Source organism: Copidosoma floridanum, unplaced genomic scaffold (assembly GCF_036245765.1).
Source record: "Copidosoma floridanum isolate Cflo_tuat_1 unplaced genomic scaffold, Cflo_Japanese_pri ptg000021l, whole genome shotgun sequence".
NCBI lineage: Eukaryota > Metazoa > Arthropoda > Insecta > Hymenoptera > Encyrtidae > Copidosoma > Copidosoma floridanum.
The window spans coordinates 1343359-1359488 of NW_028321898.1; the positions used below are offsets into that span (position 1 = coordinate 1343359).

Genomic DNA, 16130 nt, shown 5'->3' on the forward strand with positions numbered 1-16130 from the left:
AATAAAGCTAAAGAATATACAAATTTTCTCAACTGGTTCCTTATATCTGCAATATTAGGCAATGGATATTCAATACCAATGGTTTTTTTTTTTAAGTTTTCAGAAATTAATTACTATACTCTATCTTGAATTTCCATGGCTATTAGGCTTTTTGGAACAATCCAGAGAGGTTAATTATACCGTGTCAACGAAGGCTCAATTATTCGATCGTTAAGTTTTTTTTGCTACGTTTTTTTTTAAAACTTTTATATGCACCCGTGTGTGACAATATTGTTTAGCGTTTATAACGATACTATGCTTCGTGAATATTTCATATGCAACGAGAAAAGTACAGGGTGAAGGGTCTTCCGGAAACAAGAAATATTCTGGGAATTTGGAATCAGTTGATAAATTTAATTTCGTTTTTTCGAGCTTAAGTGACTGGTTTGCACTAGTCTTTCTCTTATTTCATTTTGTTTGTTTTTTGATAACTGGTCTCTCGTATTTGCTACATGTTTAGGGGTCAAATTTAGGTGCAATGTATTTGGAGGGTAGAATTTCTGTTGGATCTACTTCAATTGTAACATCACCCTTATTAGTGTTTATTCCCATAATATTACATTGACCATTCTCATTTCTTACCATCCCTTTTCTTTAATTCACATTATTATGTCCTACGTCGACTAGTGGTAAGTATCCTCCAGTTACATTTAGATTTATTATGTTAATCTTTACTATTTGACGGGTTCAAGCCTCAATCGTATATTTAGTTAAGTAGTTAGTATTTTTTGTTCCTCATTAAGGCAATGTTGTATCACACTATGAGTATTTTTTTTCTTTTTAAAAGCATGATGTTGAAGTGTATCTTGGTACTTAAATCAATTATTTTAACTTTGTATGCTACTTTCATCAGTTGTATTATTAGTGGATTTTATGAAATTATTACTCCTCCCTGATAAAATCAATCTGTCATATTCATCTAGAAAGTGTACAACAGCTTTTATGTCTTCAAATTTTTTCATATTTAGGTGTATTTGATCTTTTGGGCTGGCCAACAATGTATTCGTTATAAAATTTTAGTTGGTTAATTTTATCCCTAGGACAATCCGTTCCCTTTTCGTATTAGGAGTAGTAGCTTAATCTTAATTTTCCTGCGCTTGTTTCTTAAGTTTTATTGCTTCATGCTTCTTTTTAACTCTTTTAAATTGCCCTTTTTCTTAAAAAATTTCTTCAAAAGAAATCAGGCTTATTACGTCATTATCTAATAATATAGCATTATGATAATACGATAATGTGGCTCATCGTCCTTCACAGAAGTTTTGACCTAATAGACTGCCATCTTTGATGCGAAAATCGTTAGGGATAATATAAAAAATTGAAGAGTTTTCTTGTATAGTTGTATATGTTGTTTCTTTAGTTAAAACAGGGTGGGGTTTAATTCTGGTTATATAAATAATTCTACAAGCGTCTGCGCATAAATATAGGTGCAACTGGTCTAATTTAGTCAGGTTTGTGGTAGCGCCAGTATTAGGCAGGATCCCGATAAAACGATTTTTTTCTTTTGAGACTGACAACCTAATGCTTGTAGGCTTGTCGTCTATGCCAAGTCTCTGGCACGTACCGATGTCAATAGTTTTGATTTTGTTGCAATGTTTATCACCTGAGTCGTAGTACTTGGTGTTTGATTCTGATTGAAATGCTGAGGACTTACCTTCGTATGACGTTAAAGGTGAGCCATCTGCAAGCTAAAATGACGTGGCAAATAACTTTTTCGTGTCTATTAACAATTCTAAAAATTATGTCTCTAATAACTGAAATAAGAATTGTGTAGGTTGTTATTATTGTAATTACAATAAGTATTGTTTTTGGGGTATCTACTACAACTGTTTGTCTCACTTTAAAAACTGGATTAGTTTTTCTAGAATGAAAGTTCAAATCTTGTTGTGCATAATAACTATTAGGATCCTCGTTGTTATATCAATTAAAAGTGTTTTGCCCATAGATATTTTGTTGATTTCCATGATATCGACTTCTAACATTGTTCCTCAAATTTTCTCGAATATTTTGATTACTATTCAAATGTCCATTAGTATTGTAATTCTGACTATTGATTTCGTAATCGTTATATTGCTTTATTAAATGCGATAGAAATGACTGGTCAGGGTATCTATTCTACTGTTAATATGAGTTATTTAAATTATTTTTAAGGTTACTGCAAAGTAGTCTTTGTTATCGTATGCCTAGGATTATAGCAAAATTTTATTCGGTTCTCCAATCCTAAAGCAGACTTAAAGGCATTGGCTAAGAAAGCAGGTTCTTTCCCATCTACCTGCTAAATTTTAACAGGTACTGATCTTTTTGTAAATATGTCTAGCACCATGTCTCTTATTAGTGTCATCATGTGCACGTTGTATTCACTGCCCTTATCTTCCGTAAGAACCTTTTCAGCACCACTTAGCAGCAGATTTATAACGGACTCGACCAGCGCTTCAGCTACTGTCATATCAGCATAAGCTGGAGTACTATTTTCGTTGATCATTTTCACTATTTACTTATCATTTTTGTTAAATAAGATTGTGTGTGTGTTATCTTTCCTCATTTATTCTTATACTGTATTTTATCTCATTTTTCTCTCTTTAGTTAGATTAAATTACGCTCGAAAAAAAAATTCATTATCATATTAATATTTTATTTTGCTTAGTTATTTCAGAATAAATATTTTATTAGATCTCTGCTTAAATATGTCTCTGTTTAAATAAATATACGAATACGTACATATATATATATATATATATATATATATATATATATATATATATATATATAGTGTAAATGCTTGGTTCGTCCATGCATCGATAATAAAATTGCAGATTATTTTATGGGTAATCGCCTGCCAATAGAACGATAAGTATACTGTGTGTAATGTCCAGAAACTAAAGTGAGGGAGTGCAATCAAGCGCGCATATATGGTACCCTCTGCTTGAAGCTAGAAAGAAATTATAAGGTGCAGGGATTTTTAACATAAAATGTGCAGTTATATACTAAATTGCTATGCAAGCATCGTCTAGTTTGCAGTATATGATTAAAGGCTTATTCTCCACAGAGACAGAGCCTCCAATTTATAACTTGGCACTTTCTTCTCCTTTGATCAAGAGAAAATATGATGGGTAACGCTTGAACACTGTATTAATATATTTGTTCGTTTGGGACTTATTTTCTGCCCATGCATTTATACGGTTTCAAGGGCCTTTAAGCAACTTTTTTCCGCGAGAACAAATAATTCATCAAATCGTGCATTGAGTTAAATGTTAAAGTTATTGCATTTCTGCGGTATCTTAATTTCTGAATACTAAAAATTGTTTTTCTGAAGCATACAAACAACGTGTGTTTAATAATTATTATTCTTTGTTAAATTAATGTTTTATTTAAGATTTTTATAGTAATGTTGTAATTGATTATTAATAAAATCCTTTTTTTTCTGGGAAAATTCCCTTAGCTAATACTTTTCGTAAGTAGAGTTGCCGCCCTTCATTTCGTTTTTCTTGTTACCTGCCCACGTTAGGGGATTCGTATTTGTAGTTAGAATGTTTAATTACACATTTTTTTATGTATCCACTGTGTCACTGTGTTTTTGTAAATTAGGAAAAAATCGGTCTAATTAGCAGATGCTAAATTTAAGATGACCGCTATTAAAGGAGGACTGAGAAAATAAATCTCTTCAACAAACAGATTCAGGGTATTAATGGACAGACTGCTTTGGTGAGCAGATCTTAGGTATAAAATGACCATTACTCCAGCAGAACTGAGGGGATAAACAGCTGTGGTTAGCAGATTCAGGGTAACAATAGTGTATTTTTTTGTTTAGTAAGTGTGTACGGGTAAAACTGTCTGTAATTCTATATCTATTTAAGCATCTATTTATTTAAAACTATCAATCCATTATATTTTGTTTCGATACACATGTCACAGTTTTCGCACGTGGTGTCTTGGAATCAGGTACACGCTCGAATATATTGGACATGAAAGTAGTTTTAAACTACATTTATTACACATTACATTTAAACATACGCAAATATGATTTTGTCTTTGTTTTTTTCTTTGTTTTCAAGCAAATTAACAATGAAATAGTTGGAGACTACAAATTACGTTCTGCTCCCAATGATGCTAAATTTCTACTACTTTTATTGAACTCTACCTTTAATTTAAAACGGAAGGTCGTAGAACGTATTCACCCTTCTTCACAGGCTGCGGGATCAGTAGAAGGTCCATTAACTTACCAGTTCAAAGGAAAGACGAGAGAGAAGAGGTTATATTTATGAAATGAATACATTATAATACTATTATCTTAATTACCTTCTTTTAAATTTCTATTCTTGCTGCCACCAATCAACACGTAACTCCAGGCAATGTGTGACTTCAACTTATGACATGCAATCAAATCATAACTTCAGCACTCAAACTCTGTACAACCTTTTATTATTACATTTCTTTTAATATTATTACCTCATTTAATAAAGCACTATATTTAATTCCGTCATACTTATATTCTTACTTTCATATAACTATTGCAACTTAATTGTAATAAGTTACTTAAGATTTGTATAGTGTATCTAAAGATTGAACTAATAAATTTAGACCTAGACTCAATAAGTGGTAGAAAAATACTAACTAAAACGCCACGCAAAGGGGCCGGTACTGGCTGAATATATGTGTTTAGGCTTTGCAGCTGGCTTTGGTTGTTACTTGACCCTCCTGAGAGCCTTGAAGTATACAGTTAGCTTTGTAAGATAATTTTCTTAAAATATAACTCGTTCAAGAGTTTTAAAGTCTTATCATTGCAGAAAGAAATATAATATTAAATAGAATAAGAGTTTATTTATTTACGCAAGTCGGCACTTAATAGTATTGTTTCATGTGTATTTTTTTTGTATTGTATGACAGTAGGTATAAAATTTTCTTATGAAACAATAAAAATGGAATCATATAGGTATATTTCACAATTAATTAACATGTCTAAGGTATACCACATAAAATCAATTATGTTTTTAAGACTTTTAAAATAAACACAGGTTGATAAGCGTTCAAGCAACAAGTCAAAACAATCAGTATGACTAAAGAATAACTAGAGAAAAAACTGATTCATTTTAACTTATTACTACGTTTGCTTGGTTGTTTTTTTTTGTTCAAATATTTAAAACGTTCTAAATGATGTGATATTAATTCATAACTAAAAGACTATTCTGATAAAATATAAATGTAACTGTCATAATAATTAAGAATATTTTACAGTGTTCATAAGATTAAGCATAAATCCCATAGCCTCTTGATATGTTAACAAACACACTTGTTTTCCGGTACTTTTATTTCATGTAGTGTAGGATTTTGTATGTTTATCCATTAAAATATAACTTTTTTTATGACTTTAGGCTCAAAATCGCATTTAAATGTTTTTAGTGAAACTTAAATTTTCACTTACTAACACGGGATTTAGGTCTATTTTGCACTCTACCTTCTTGCAAAAAATAGCACATTTGTTAAAAACTATGAACTTACGTATTACTTCAAAAGTTTTCAAGGTTTCTGATCAGGAATATGATATTAAATGTACAAAATCTTACAGAAAAAGTTTAAAAAAAGTTAAGCAAGTGTTTAATTAACGAACAAAGAAATTTTTTCGCAAGTAGAGTCAGCATTGTATGTTGATAATTTCTTTTATGTTAGTGTTTCTCAAATTTTTTTTAATTTTTAAGCAATATCTTCGTACAAGGATAAATATAAAGATAATATGAGATGAGAAGTATTCACTGGGAATGATCTAAAAGGCTTTTTTGATATTTTTTGTTAATAAGAAATAAGATACTTACTTATTTCTAAAAATATTCTAAACATATCTTCCATGCTTTTTTGTTTCAAATATCCAAGAATGATCCAAGAAGAGCATGATTCAGCTGAAAAACTTTTAATAATTTATTAAACTTTTTTATGCTTCCTCTGACAACTGACCATAATTTTAGAAATTGCATTAAACTTTATGGGCTTCACATATCTAAAAAATTTGCATACTTCAGTGGACACATAATTCTATCTTTAACAGTCTCGATTTAATGCCAATAATATTTCTTAACATCAATATGTGCCATTTCTAAAACGTACTCATAAGCTTTGAAGTAAATATTCAAACCGCTTGATGTATCCTGTAGTATAACATAACAACAATTAATGAGATTCTCATCCATGCCTGTCTTTTGTGTAGATACATTAGAATTTCACAAAGAAGTTCTGATAGTATTTCTGTCATTAGAACTACTAGCTTCTCTTACAGTTGGCATATACCCACGTAATTGTAACTGACTTTTAAAACCAGACTGTATAATTTTTTAGCCTTTTCAGCTTTTTCAATGTCTGTAACTTTTGAAGCTTGGCAGTTTTTATTATTTCATCTATATGATGTATGGAACAGGTATTTAAAACATCTAATGCATGCCCGGCTGCTTGACAATCCTTAAGTATATTCTTGAATACGCAACTCTAATAAATTATTCATTTTATTAAAATTTGAAGAGGCTTCTAAGCATACTAGATAACGTTTAACATGTGTGCATTTATAAAGCTCATTGCACACTCAGCCATTTATCATGAACATAGTTTAAGAATAACAAGAATTTTATTCCTTTTATATATTGCTTTATATACAGCTGCAAGTTATCTATTCGTATGTGAAAAAGTTTTTTGTTTCTTCAAAAGGTTTTTATAGAAGCGTGAAAAATGTAGCCTCTTATTTTTCTAATCCAGTAATTTCGATCAGATAGTAAATTTTCGTAAACTAATTGCAAAGGCACGATAACAGTCCAAAAAAATCCTTATCAATTTCTCTTCATTCAGTTGCTGCTTGCAAGTTATATAATCAGAACTTTCATCTCAAACCCACTTGCAAATTGTACTAAAATTTTCCAGCTGTTCTTTGATTGAATTTCAAAAAACATAATGCTGAGCTTTTAAAAGTCATTAATTTGTATTGTGAAGCAATGGTTATGATTTCCCCATTATCCTTGGTTATCTTGATTGTTCTTATAGGATAGCATTTTTTCGTAGCTTTGCTTAGAATTTGAACAGATGGAAATGAAATAAACAATTTATTTAGTTAAACATTATGCAGAAGCTGATATTTTTTTTTTTTTTTTTTTGAGAACTCAAACTGTGTATTATCTGAAAGTGATTTTCTAACAAAAAATTTTTAATACAAATTCGTAGTTTCCACTCATTTCTTATTAACTTATGTAAATTAAGTATATGAGAGCTCTCCAATATCAAAACTTTCATACAAAGTCTCTGTTCTTTTTTAACTTGTTTCAGAACTTTCTTCAAAATAAGTGAATGGTCTACAAACTGTAGAGGAACATTTTATGTGTCACTCAAATCTGGACGTTTTGTAAAAGAGAATAAATACCTGTTGTATACATACATACAATCATAAAGATTGTGCTAAATAATAAATTATACGAAATTATATGTAACAAGTTTTCTTAGTAATACCTCTTACAACTCCTAGTTAAGAAAGAAAAAAAAATCCCTATTGTGAGCACATTCCAACATTATTCTTTTAAGGTATATGACTTTAACGCTTGTAGCTAAACTAAAAATTTAATACGACTAGTAAGTATACAAGTAAATGTTAATACATCCAAGCCATTGTATCATGAGGCGCACATGTGTAGATGGCAGCACTTTTTTTGAACAAGCACTCTATATCCTCTAAACATGCCCTTTTCTCAATATCTAACGCACCAATGATTCACAATACTAAACCACATGATTTCTTTTTATCCAAGAAATTTTCTTAAATAATAAATAAGGTTGAGAAAAACATCCTTCTCGGGTGCGGATCGAACACACAACCTCCTGTTTACTAGACGGTGCCTCTACCATTTGAGCTCCCAAGGAGCCGTACATTCACTCGCACCGTAAGTTTAGATAAGTTCTCATTCTTAATTTTAAAGCTGTCTTCTACCTGAGCTTGATAAAGTAGGTATATAGCTCTAGTTCTTGTAGGTAAACTAGAAATTTAATGCGACCAATATCTATACAAGCGAATGTTGATACATCTAAAACAAGCACTGTATATCTTCCATACATGACCTTTCCTTAATATCAAACTCACCAAAGATACACAATACTAAACCACAAAATTTTTTTTTTTTCATGAAGAGGGCATGTATAGAGGATATAGAGTGCTTGTTTAAGAAAAGTACTACATCCATACATATCCGTCTCATGATACAATGGTGCAAATGTATCAACATTTGCTTGTTTTAGCCCGGAACTAACTTAAAATTTAAAGTTCTTTACTTTTCTTCTCATTCGCTTTCTTTTTTTAATGTCCAGCCCAAGTCAGCCATATTATATTAATATACCACTCACCGTGATAACATCTTTTCATCTCTTTAATATTCTGATAAAATCGTTTACTTTGCTCTCCGCTAAAATCTCCAAGATATTCTGGGAAAGAGTCCAGGTGAGAGTCGAAAAAATGTTGTTTAAGATTCATGAAACATCCTGATTCTAGTAAACTCTCTATCATGTTCTTCACAACTTGTTGATATTGTTCACTCTTACTGTTTTCAAGAATATTTTTCACGACATCCTTGAAACCAATGGATGCTGTTTTCTCAGGAGTGGTCACAGAAGTTTCATCTCTCAATAAAGAACAAATCTGTGGTCCATCAAATACACCGTGATGGGCATTAGCATCCGACAGCTTAGGCAAGGCACACTCGATATGTCCGAAGCATGACCCTTTTTAACATAATGGTTTTGTTGATCTGGACTCTTCACACAAAAATCATAGATACTTAGTGAGTCCTGACTGCTGATCTGGAATTGTTAATAATAATTGTAGTGTGAGAAGCTAAAGTTGGAGCCAACTCATTGGTATTGTGCATTAAGACTACCTTGAAACTCCTTATAGAGGAGTCTATGAATAAACGCCACTGTTGCTATCCAGAGTGACGTTTTATTGTGGTAGAAATAAAGACTAAAGGAGTTTCTTCAGTCAAAGCTCTAATTTTGTTTATTGTCACGATTTAGTACGGTTTAGTAATAAACTAATACAGTCACTTATAAAGTTAATGAGTAACGGTTATTCATAGACCCCTCTACAAGAAGTCTCAAGGTTGTCTTATTGCATAATACTCATAAATTGGCCCTTATTCCAGTTTCTTACTCTACTCTATTAAAAGAAGGATACACAAACAGAAATAGTATTGAGAAAACTGTGTTATGAAGAGCACGAAGACTTGATTTTGCGGGGACTAAAAAATTTTATTTATGATTCTAAGCTAGCAGTGCAGATTCAGAAGTACCTATGTTTCTTGTATAAATGGGATAGCCAAGATCGACAAAACCATTATGTTAAAAAAGAATAGACACCTAGAACAACTTTACAGCCTGGTTCGAAGAATGTCACAAAGCAGCCATTAGTTGATTAAGGTAAAATTGTTCTGCCTCCTTTACATATTAAAATAGGATTGATGATAAAGTTTGTTAAGGCTCTAGACAAAAAAGGTCCATGCTTTAAATGTATAAAGCGTGTATTCTCTTAGTTCTTGGATGCTAAAGTAGATTAAAGTATTTTTGATGGACCACAGATCCGCACTTTGTTGAGAGCAGAAACTTTTGCGACTACTATGACAATTACTGAAAAGACAGCATGGCTGGTTTTAAAAATGTCATGGAAAATTTCGTTGCAACACTAAGAGTGAACAACATTAAAAAAATTGTGAAGAATATGATAGAGAGTTTTCGAAAATAAGGATGTTTTACAAATCTCAAACTACATTTCCTCAACTCTTACCTGGACTCTTTCCCATAATATCTAGGAGATCTTAGCGAAGAACCAAATAAACGATTTCATTAGGATATTGAAGAGATGAAGAGACATTATTATGAATAGTGGGATATTGTTATGATATTAATATGATCCCTGACTTGTAAACGATTGAGAACAAAATTAAATAACGTAAAAAGAAATTTTCACACAGATCTTTCAATGACAAAAAGATACGTAAGCGATCGAAAACTTTAATAAAATATATTAGGGTCATCGGAATCCGCAATGTTGTTTCAACTTGTTTAGTCAAAATATTTTAGGTCAGTTCCTATTGTACAATGGAAAATAACGCCTTGCACATTAAGCGTTTGAACATTATGGATAAAGTGATTTAGACTTATTTTCTAAAATTTCTGACTTTAAACAGCGATTTTTCCCAAAATTTGTCTGCGATACTCTCATTCTGACTTCAGATTCAGATTGAGCACCAAGATGTACGTAAGAAAAGATGCTTCGCAGCCCAATTCAGAAACTTTTTTTTTGTAGGCCTGTGTTATAGACAAAGTTTTAATTAATTTTCACACAATTGAATTCTTCAAACTAAAAATTGATACAAAAATACTTTTTTTTTTTTTTACAAGATCTTTTAAGCTTTGAAGGTCTTTTTTCCTTTAAATGATGATACGGGTTGCTTCTAACTATATTTAAAATACTCCCCATCTTGGATTACATACCTGATTTATTACTCTCACTTGTATAAATAATGTTACACTTTTTTTGACTGGTTTCATTTTTATCTTTCACAGTTTGTTAGAATATTTTACATTTTTTTCAAAAGAAAGATAATTGGTGTTTACTGGAAAAATTATTGGCATAGGCTTATTAACGATTTCTGTTCACAATAATAGAAAGTGCATAGCTGTAATATAATTAATTATTTTATTTTTTAAGTGTCTTCACTCGACAAGTCACAGTTGAACTGTGAAAAATTAAACGTTCTTGTGTAAAGGTCTTTAAAGTCATATTTTATTTGTTATTTACTTGTACTACCTGTGTCTGCTTACAATTCATCAAATTTTCACTTTTTTAAAACAAAATCTGAAAATAGATGACTTTTGATGGCTATTATACTGGAAACATCTTTCAAGATTTCTCTGAATATCAATGATTTTAATGTATGATATGTTTTTGTGTAAGCTGCATTTATTTCAATTAATAAATAGTTTATATGTTTCTTTTTTTTTCAGGTAGGCTGGTTACGAGCCTCTGATAAGATGATTATTTCCTTACATACAAAGACTGTCATCCAAAATGAGCGTATTTCTGTTAAGTATGAATCAATAAAAGATAGTAAATATACGTTTAAAAATCATCTTATTACTAAAAGGTCCACTAGTTCGAATTGCACAGCCTGTGGCATATGGCGTTTGATTATTCGTCAACTAAAAGAAACTGATAGAGGTTGTTATATGTGTCAAATAAATACTAGTCCAATGATCTCTCAGCTAGGCTGCTTGGATATACTAGGTAAGAACTTGAAATATTTTTTGGTCAACGTTTTGCTACAGATGCTATTGAGATAGTCTAATGATACGGTACTTATAAGATAAGATTATTATTTTTACATATTTAGCTAAAGCCTTTCTTTCAAGTTTTTTGATATTCCTGACTTTAAGCTAATTTTAAATATACTCATTTATAACTTACTTATAATTGTGTGATCCACCTGCTAGTAGGTAGTTGTTTATGACAACTACTAATGGCACTTACTTTATAGTTGGATGCACTTTTTGATGTGTGTCGAGCAATAAAAAGTTTTTTATTTAAATACATACGATCTAAAAACATGTTAGTTTAATCATTAAAGTACAAAAAAAATTGTTGCATCACAAAGAATAAAAGTACAGTGTTTGTTTCTGCGCGTGGAATAGCCCCTAGTCTGAAAACAAGAGAGGTAAGCTAGAATATAATTCATTACATATTTTCAGCCATTACATTTAAGCAGCCAGGAGATGATTTAATACTTTTTTTTGCAGCTTATGCGATATCTTACTTTTCTCTGTAAAAGAATCATGTTTTTTTCATAATAAAAGGGTGATGAGTGCAACATTATCTTTCAAGTGAAACTGGCAACTTCTGCTTACTAGAAAAGTTTTTTAGTGTAATCTGCATAAAAATTGTCTCTGAAGCCGCAGACAAGGGTAGAAGTCAAGCAGATTGTTGCAAACAAAAATTTTTCTTTGTATACAAAAAATAAAACACATTTTTTTCAATTATTTTTTTTGTCAAACGTACAGTTCATATAATATGTAAGAACTCTAACAGAAAATTGAAAAGACTTAAAATACAGAACATTCATAGCCCAGGTTACTGTTATTCAAGTTATTTGTGTAAAATTAAGTGTTATTTATAAAAATGCATTAAAATGTTTTAAAAATCGAAACAGTTACGCAGGTAGGTAAAAAAAAACCTAAGAGTGCTTGTAGCATAAGTCCTGAAAAAAGTTGTAACTAGTTATTGAATAATCTTACTTGCTCAAATAATACGATTCTTATGTTAAAAATTTTCAAACACCTCAGTTAAAACGTATGTTATAGGAATAAAAATATATATCAATTTTTTTTTAACCCACGAAGATTGTTTTTATAGATTTTTGTACGTAATTCAATTTTGATTTAGATATTATTTCTAATCCAGTGCCAGCTAATAAGATTTACAAACTTGTATCAGTCGTATAATATGGACACATTTATCCAAAGACTAGTGTAAAAACTGGAATCCTTCAAGACATGAACACAGATCCCATCAAATACTATAAAGTATGGTATTCTGAGCTGCAAACTAAAGAAATCACACGGCATTATAAGGTTCTTGTACAAATAAGGAGTGCATAATTGACCGTAGAATTTTTAACGTTAAAACAGAATTTGGCCTCATAGTTACTTCAATCCGTTAAGATTTTGAGATATTATAATTTACAAGTGCAAAAAACATGGTTTTGGCTTATATTTGTGGTTATATATTTTCCCAAGAAGTATCGTTACATATTTTTTCAAAAAAAACTTTTTGAAGCCTTTACAAGTGTATGTTTTATTTTTCAAAATGCTGTTGAGTTTGCTCAAATATCTTTGTTTTTTATTCAGATGTGTTTATAAATGTACGAATTTCACTATGACCACATCAACAAGGGAATCATGGAACAACTGCTTCAACACAAAAACCAAAGAATAAATTGCATATCTATGAAAGAGTCATAATGAAAAAAGAACCTTAAAGCTTTATTTAAAACTAGCATTTATTAATGATGCTTAGACATAACCTTAAAAAGGTAATTTTTATCAAAATAAATTTCTACTGAAAGCTAATCCCTCGAATAATCCACAATTTTGTTTGCATTACCATTTAGTTGTAACAAACTTGGTTTTTTGCTTTACTAGCGAATCAGTGGAAAAGGACATAAAAATTTTGAAAGCAATTAAATCCCAATTTTTAAGCTTACACAACTCTCGGCACAGAATTATATAAAAAAATATAGTTATGTATCTTTCGTAAGTACGGAATTCAAAAATCTTAATCTAATAAATTCTTGCATTTTAATAATAAAATGCGTATCTATATTAACCTGATTCTTAGAAATAAAGTGTCAATGGCTAATGACTTGACAATATTTCAATTTTTTCTTTTAAAATGTTATACGACACTTTGATATGATAGTGTCAATCTTAATAATGCTAATGATTTGTTAGTATATATCAGTGCCCTCCGGTGAATTTGGAAATTCAAAGTGATCAGTGATCCGTTGGGGGCGAAATGTAAGAAAATAAATAAATACAAAAGTGTATTTAAATTTTCCTGCGTTGATTTTTTGATGCACACGTTTTAATTGTCAGTCAACAGCACGACAGGTGACGAGTAAGTCAACCAAACTTACGAATTCTCGCGTACCTGCGCCTGATGAGGCTGACGCATATTGTCAGCGAAACGTTGCGCATCAATAAATCAACGCAGAAAAATTTAAATATACTTTTGTATTTATTTATTTTCTTACATTTCGCACCCAACGGATCACTGATCACTTTGAATTTCTTAATAATGCTAGTTTTAGTACTTTTATTCTGAATTAATTTATTTTGCTGTTGATACTAATAAAGTTTTAATTACTTTTTAAAAAATGTACTGTATTTTAGATTCAAGAAGTTGACTCTGAACTGTTTGACATTTTCATTCATTATTAATGTAATGTGTACAGAGCTTTCCTTGGTTGGTGATCGATGACTTTTTATTATTTAAATAAACAGCATTTTGCCTTTATCTTTAATATTACTTTTTTTCTACATTTACTTATTGTTATAGAAAATCAGTCGTTATCGGAATTCATATATGATACGATAACGTCTTGATTATTATCATTCTTTACCAATTACTAGTAGAATTTTCTAATTAATATGAGTTTTTATTCTTACTATATATATATATATATATATATATATATGTATATATACACTAGCAGCCCCCCGTCTCGGCTTCGCCCAAGACTTACTAAATAAAACATCGTAGTGTGTTGACATGTAATGTAAAATGTTTTTAGTTCAAAACTTTACAAATATTCCTGACACGTCTCGGAACAAAAATCTTCTTATTACGAACATATTTTTTCAGAATCCATACAGTTTGTTTGGTCAAATAATGTGTAAAAATTAAAAAAAATAATAATGCTGAAAAGTACCGTGGGTTTTTTATGCCATAAAATAATCGGTGGCCATAAGGAACCATTCATTTGCAGTTTCTCCCGTGTAATTCATAAAAAGGGCTATTTTTTAAAGCTGTTAAGATTTTGAACGCCCAAAAAATTTATATTAAAATAAATTTTTTTTTCTGTTATCTCACAACTTTATTACCAGGGCAACAAAGTCCTGAAACTTAAACCCTACATTCTTATTGCCACAAAAACACAAATACATTTTCTACTTATTAAAAAATCTGAAATAGGATCTTTAAAGATTTCAGAGATTGCTGTAAGGGTACAATAAAAAACTGATCTCTCACGTTATGGACTCTTTAGTTGTCGATTTTAACGCTGCTGTTTCAATCTCGATAAATTTTCTGCGTCAGTTTCTTGACGCTTAAGTAAAATTGTATTTATTAGATACACTTTCTTTCAATTCACCCTCTTGCGACTTTTGGCATGCTTAAAATTTTTGTGACCCCTAAAAGCTGTTTTCTGTCAACTTTGTTAGGTTCTAATATATTTGTTAGCAAGGTAGTTCGACGTTCGATGACCCTAAAAAAGATCGGTGACTTCCTAAGTTAACTCTTTTTTGACTGCAGTTAACAGCAATTGTGACTGCCTGGATACCTCAGGGTTATCTTCTCTGGCCTGCTGTTGAAGACCCAGACTGATTAGGAGAAAAATTACAAATTCCGAAGCATTGGGGCTAGCTGTAGTGCTCTTTCCCAACGTCTCCCGGTATAATGTCGAAGACATTGGTGTCTAAAGCACCTTTTTTATTTGCAGATTCAGTTTATTTTGGTGATCTTAGATGGGGAGATTGGTTAGTGATACTTGTCCAGTGAAGGATGTCCCGTTGGCTCAAGTTTTTTTTTTCTTCATAGCTGTTATAGGTTTGCCCAACGCAGACCTTGGAGAAGATCAGTGATTCCTGGTTGAATGCTTAGAGTCGAGAGGATAATATAGGGTCGTCGGTCACCGGGTTTTCCTGCAGCCTTGCGAAGAACAACTCAGCAGGTGACGTTTGCTAGTGAATGGCTAACTTGGTTTAATAGTGCCCGTCTTTAGTTAATGTAGTCTTTTAGTCAACGAATTGCTTCCGGAAATTGTAATAACAATTTATTTGTTGGCAAGTTAGTTTACACTTAGGTGGATCCTTAAAAGAACCGATGAAATTGATGGTTAAGTAGGGAACGTAAATACTTATAATGGCCTTAAAAAGCGCCAGTGGTGAAACTTCCAGGCTATTCTTTATTATTATTCCTAATGATAAAGAGCTGGCTAGGGATTGCTTGATTCTTACCCTGGGAGTCTTGATGTATGGAGACTGTGATGGAGGGAGGTACGCCGCTGACCAAAGAATATCTTGTCTCAAGTCGTTCCCCAGATAACCAACCGCTCATCGTTAGACGGGAACATGTGGGTCAGCGCGTTGGGGATGTGACGACCAAGAAGGTAGCCGTTGTGGCTGCCCATGCTCCTCAGAGCTATTTTCCCTTACTTACATTTGTAGCCACAAATTCTCTAACTGCATAAGGAGGGATGGTGGGACTGCCACACAACTCTAAAGAGTTGGTGCAGATTGTGCTCTGGCTA

At 31.3% G+C, this 16130-nt stretch overlaps 1 protein-coding gene across 1 annotated transcript in view; it reads left to right on the top strand.

The window, feature by feature from the left end:
• LOC106642164 (protein CEPU-1) overlaps positions 1–16130 on the top strand; it is a 486141-nt gene that overhangs the window by 40986 nt on the left and 429025 nt on the right. Inside the window, exon 2 of the mRNA XM_089594618.1 lies at positions 11053–11332. Coding sequence (XP_089450744.1) covers positions 11080–11332 — 253 coding nt within the window. The 5' untranslated portion in view covers positions 11053–11079. The remainder of the gene's footprint in view (positions 1–11052; positions 11333–16130) is intronic.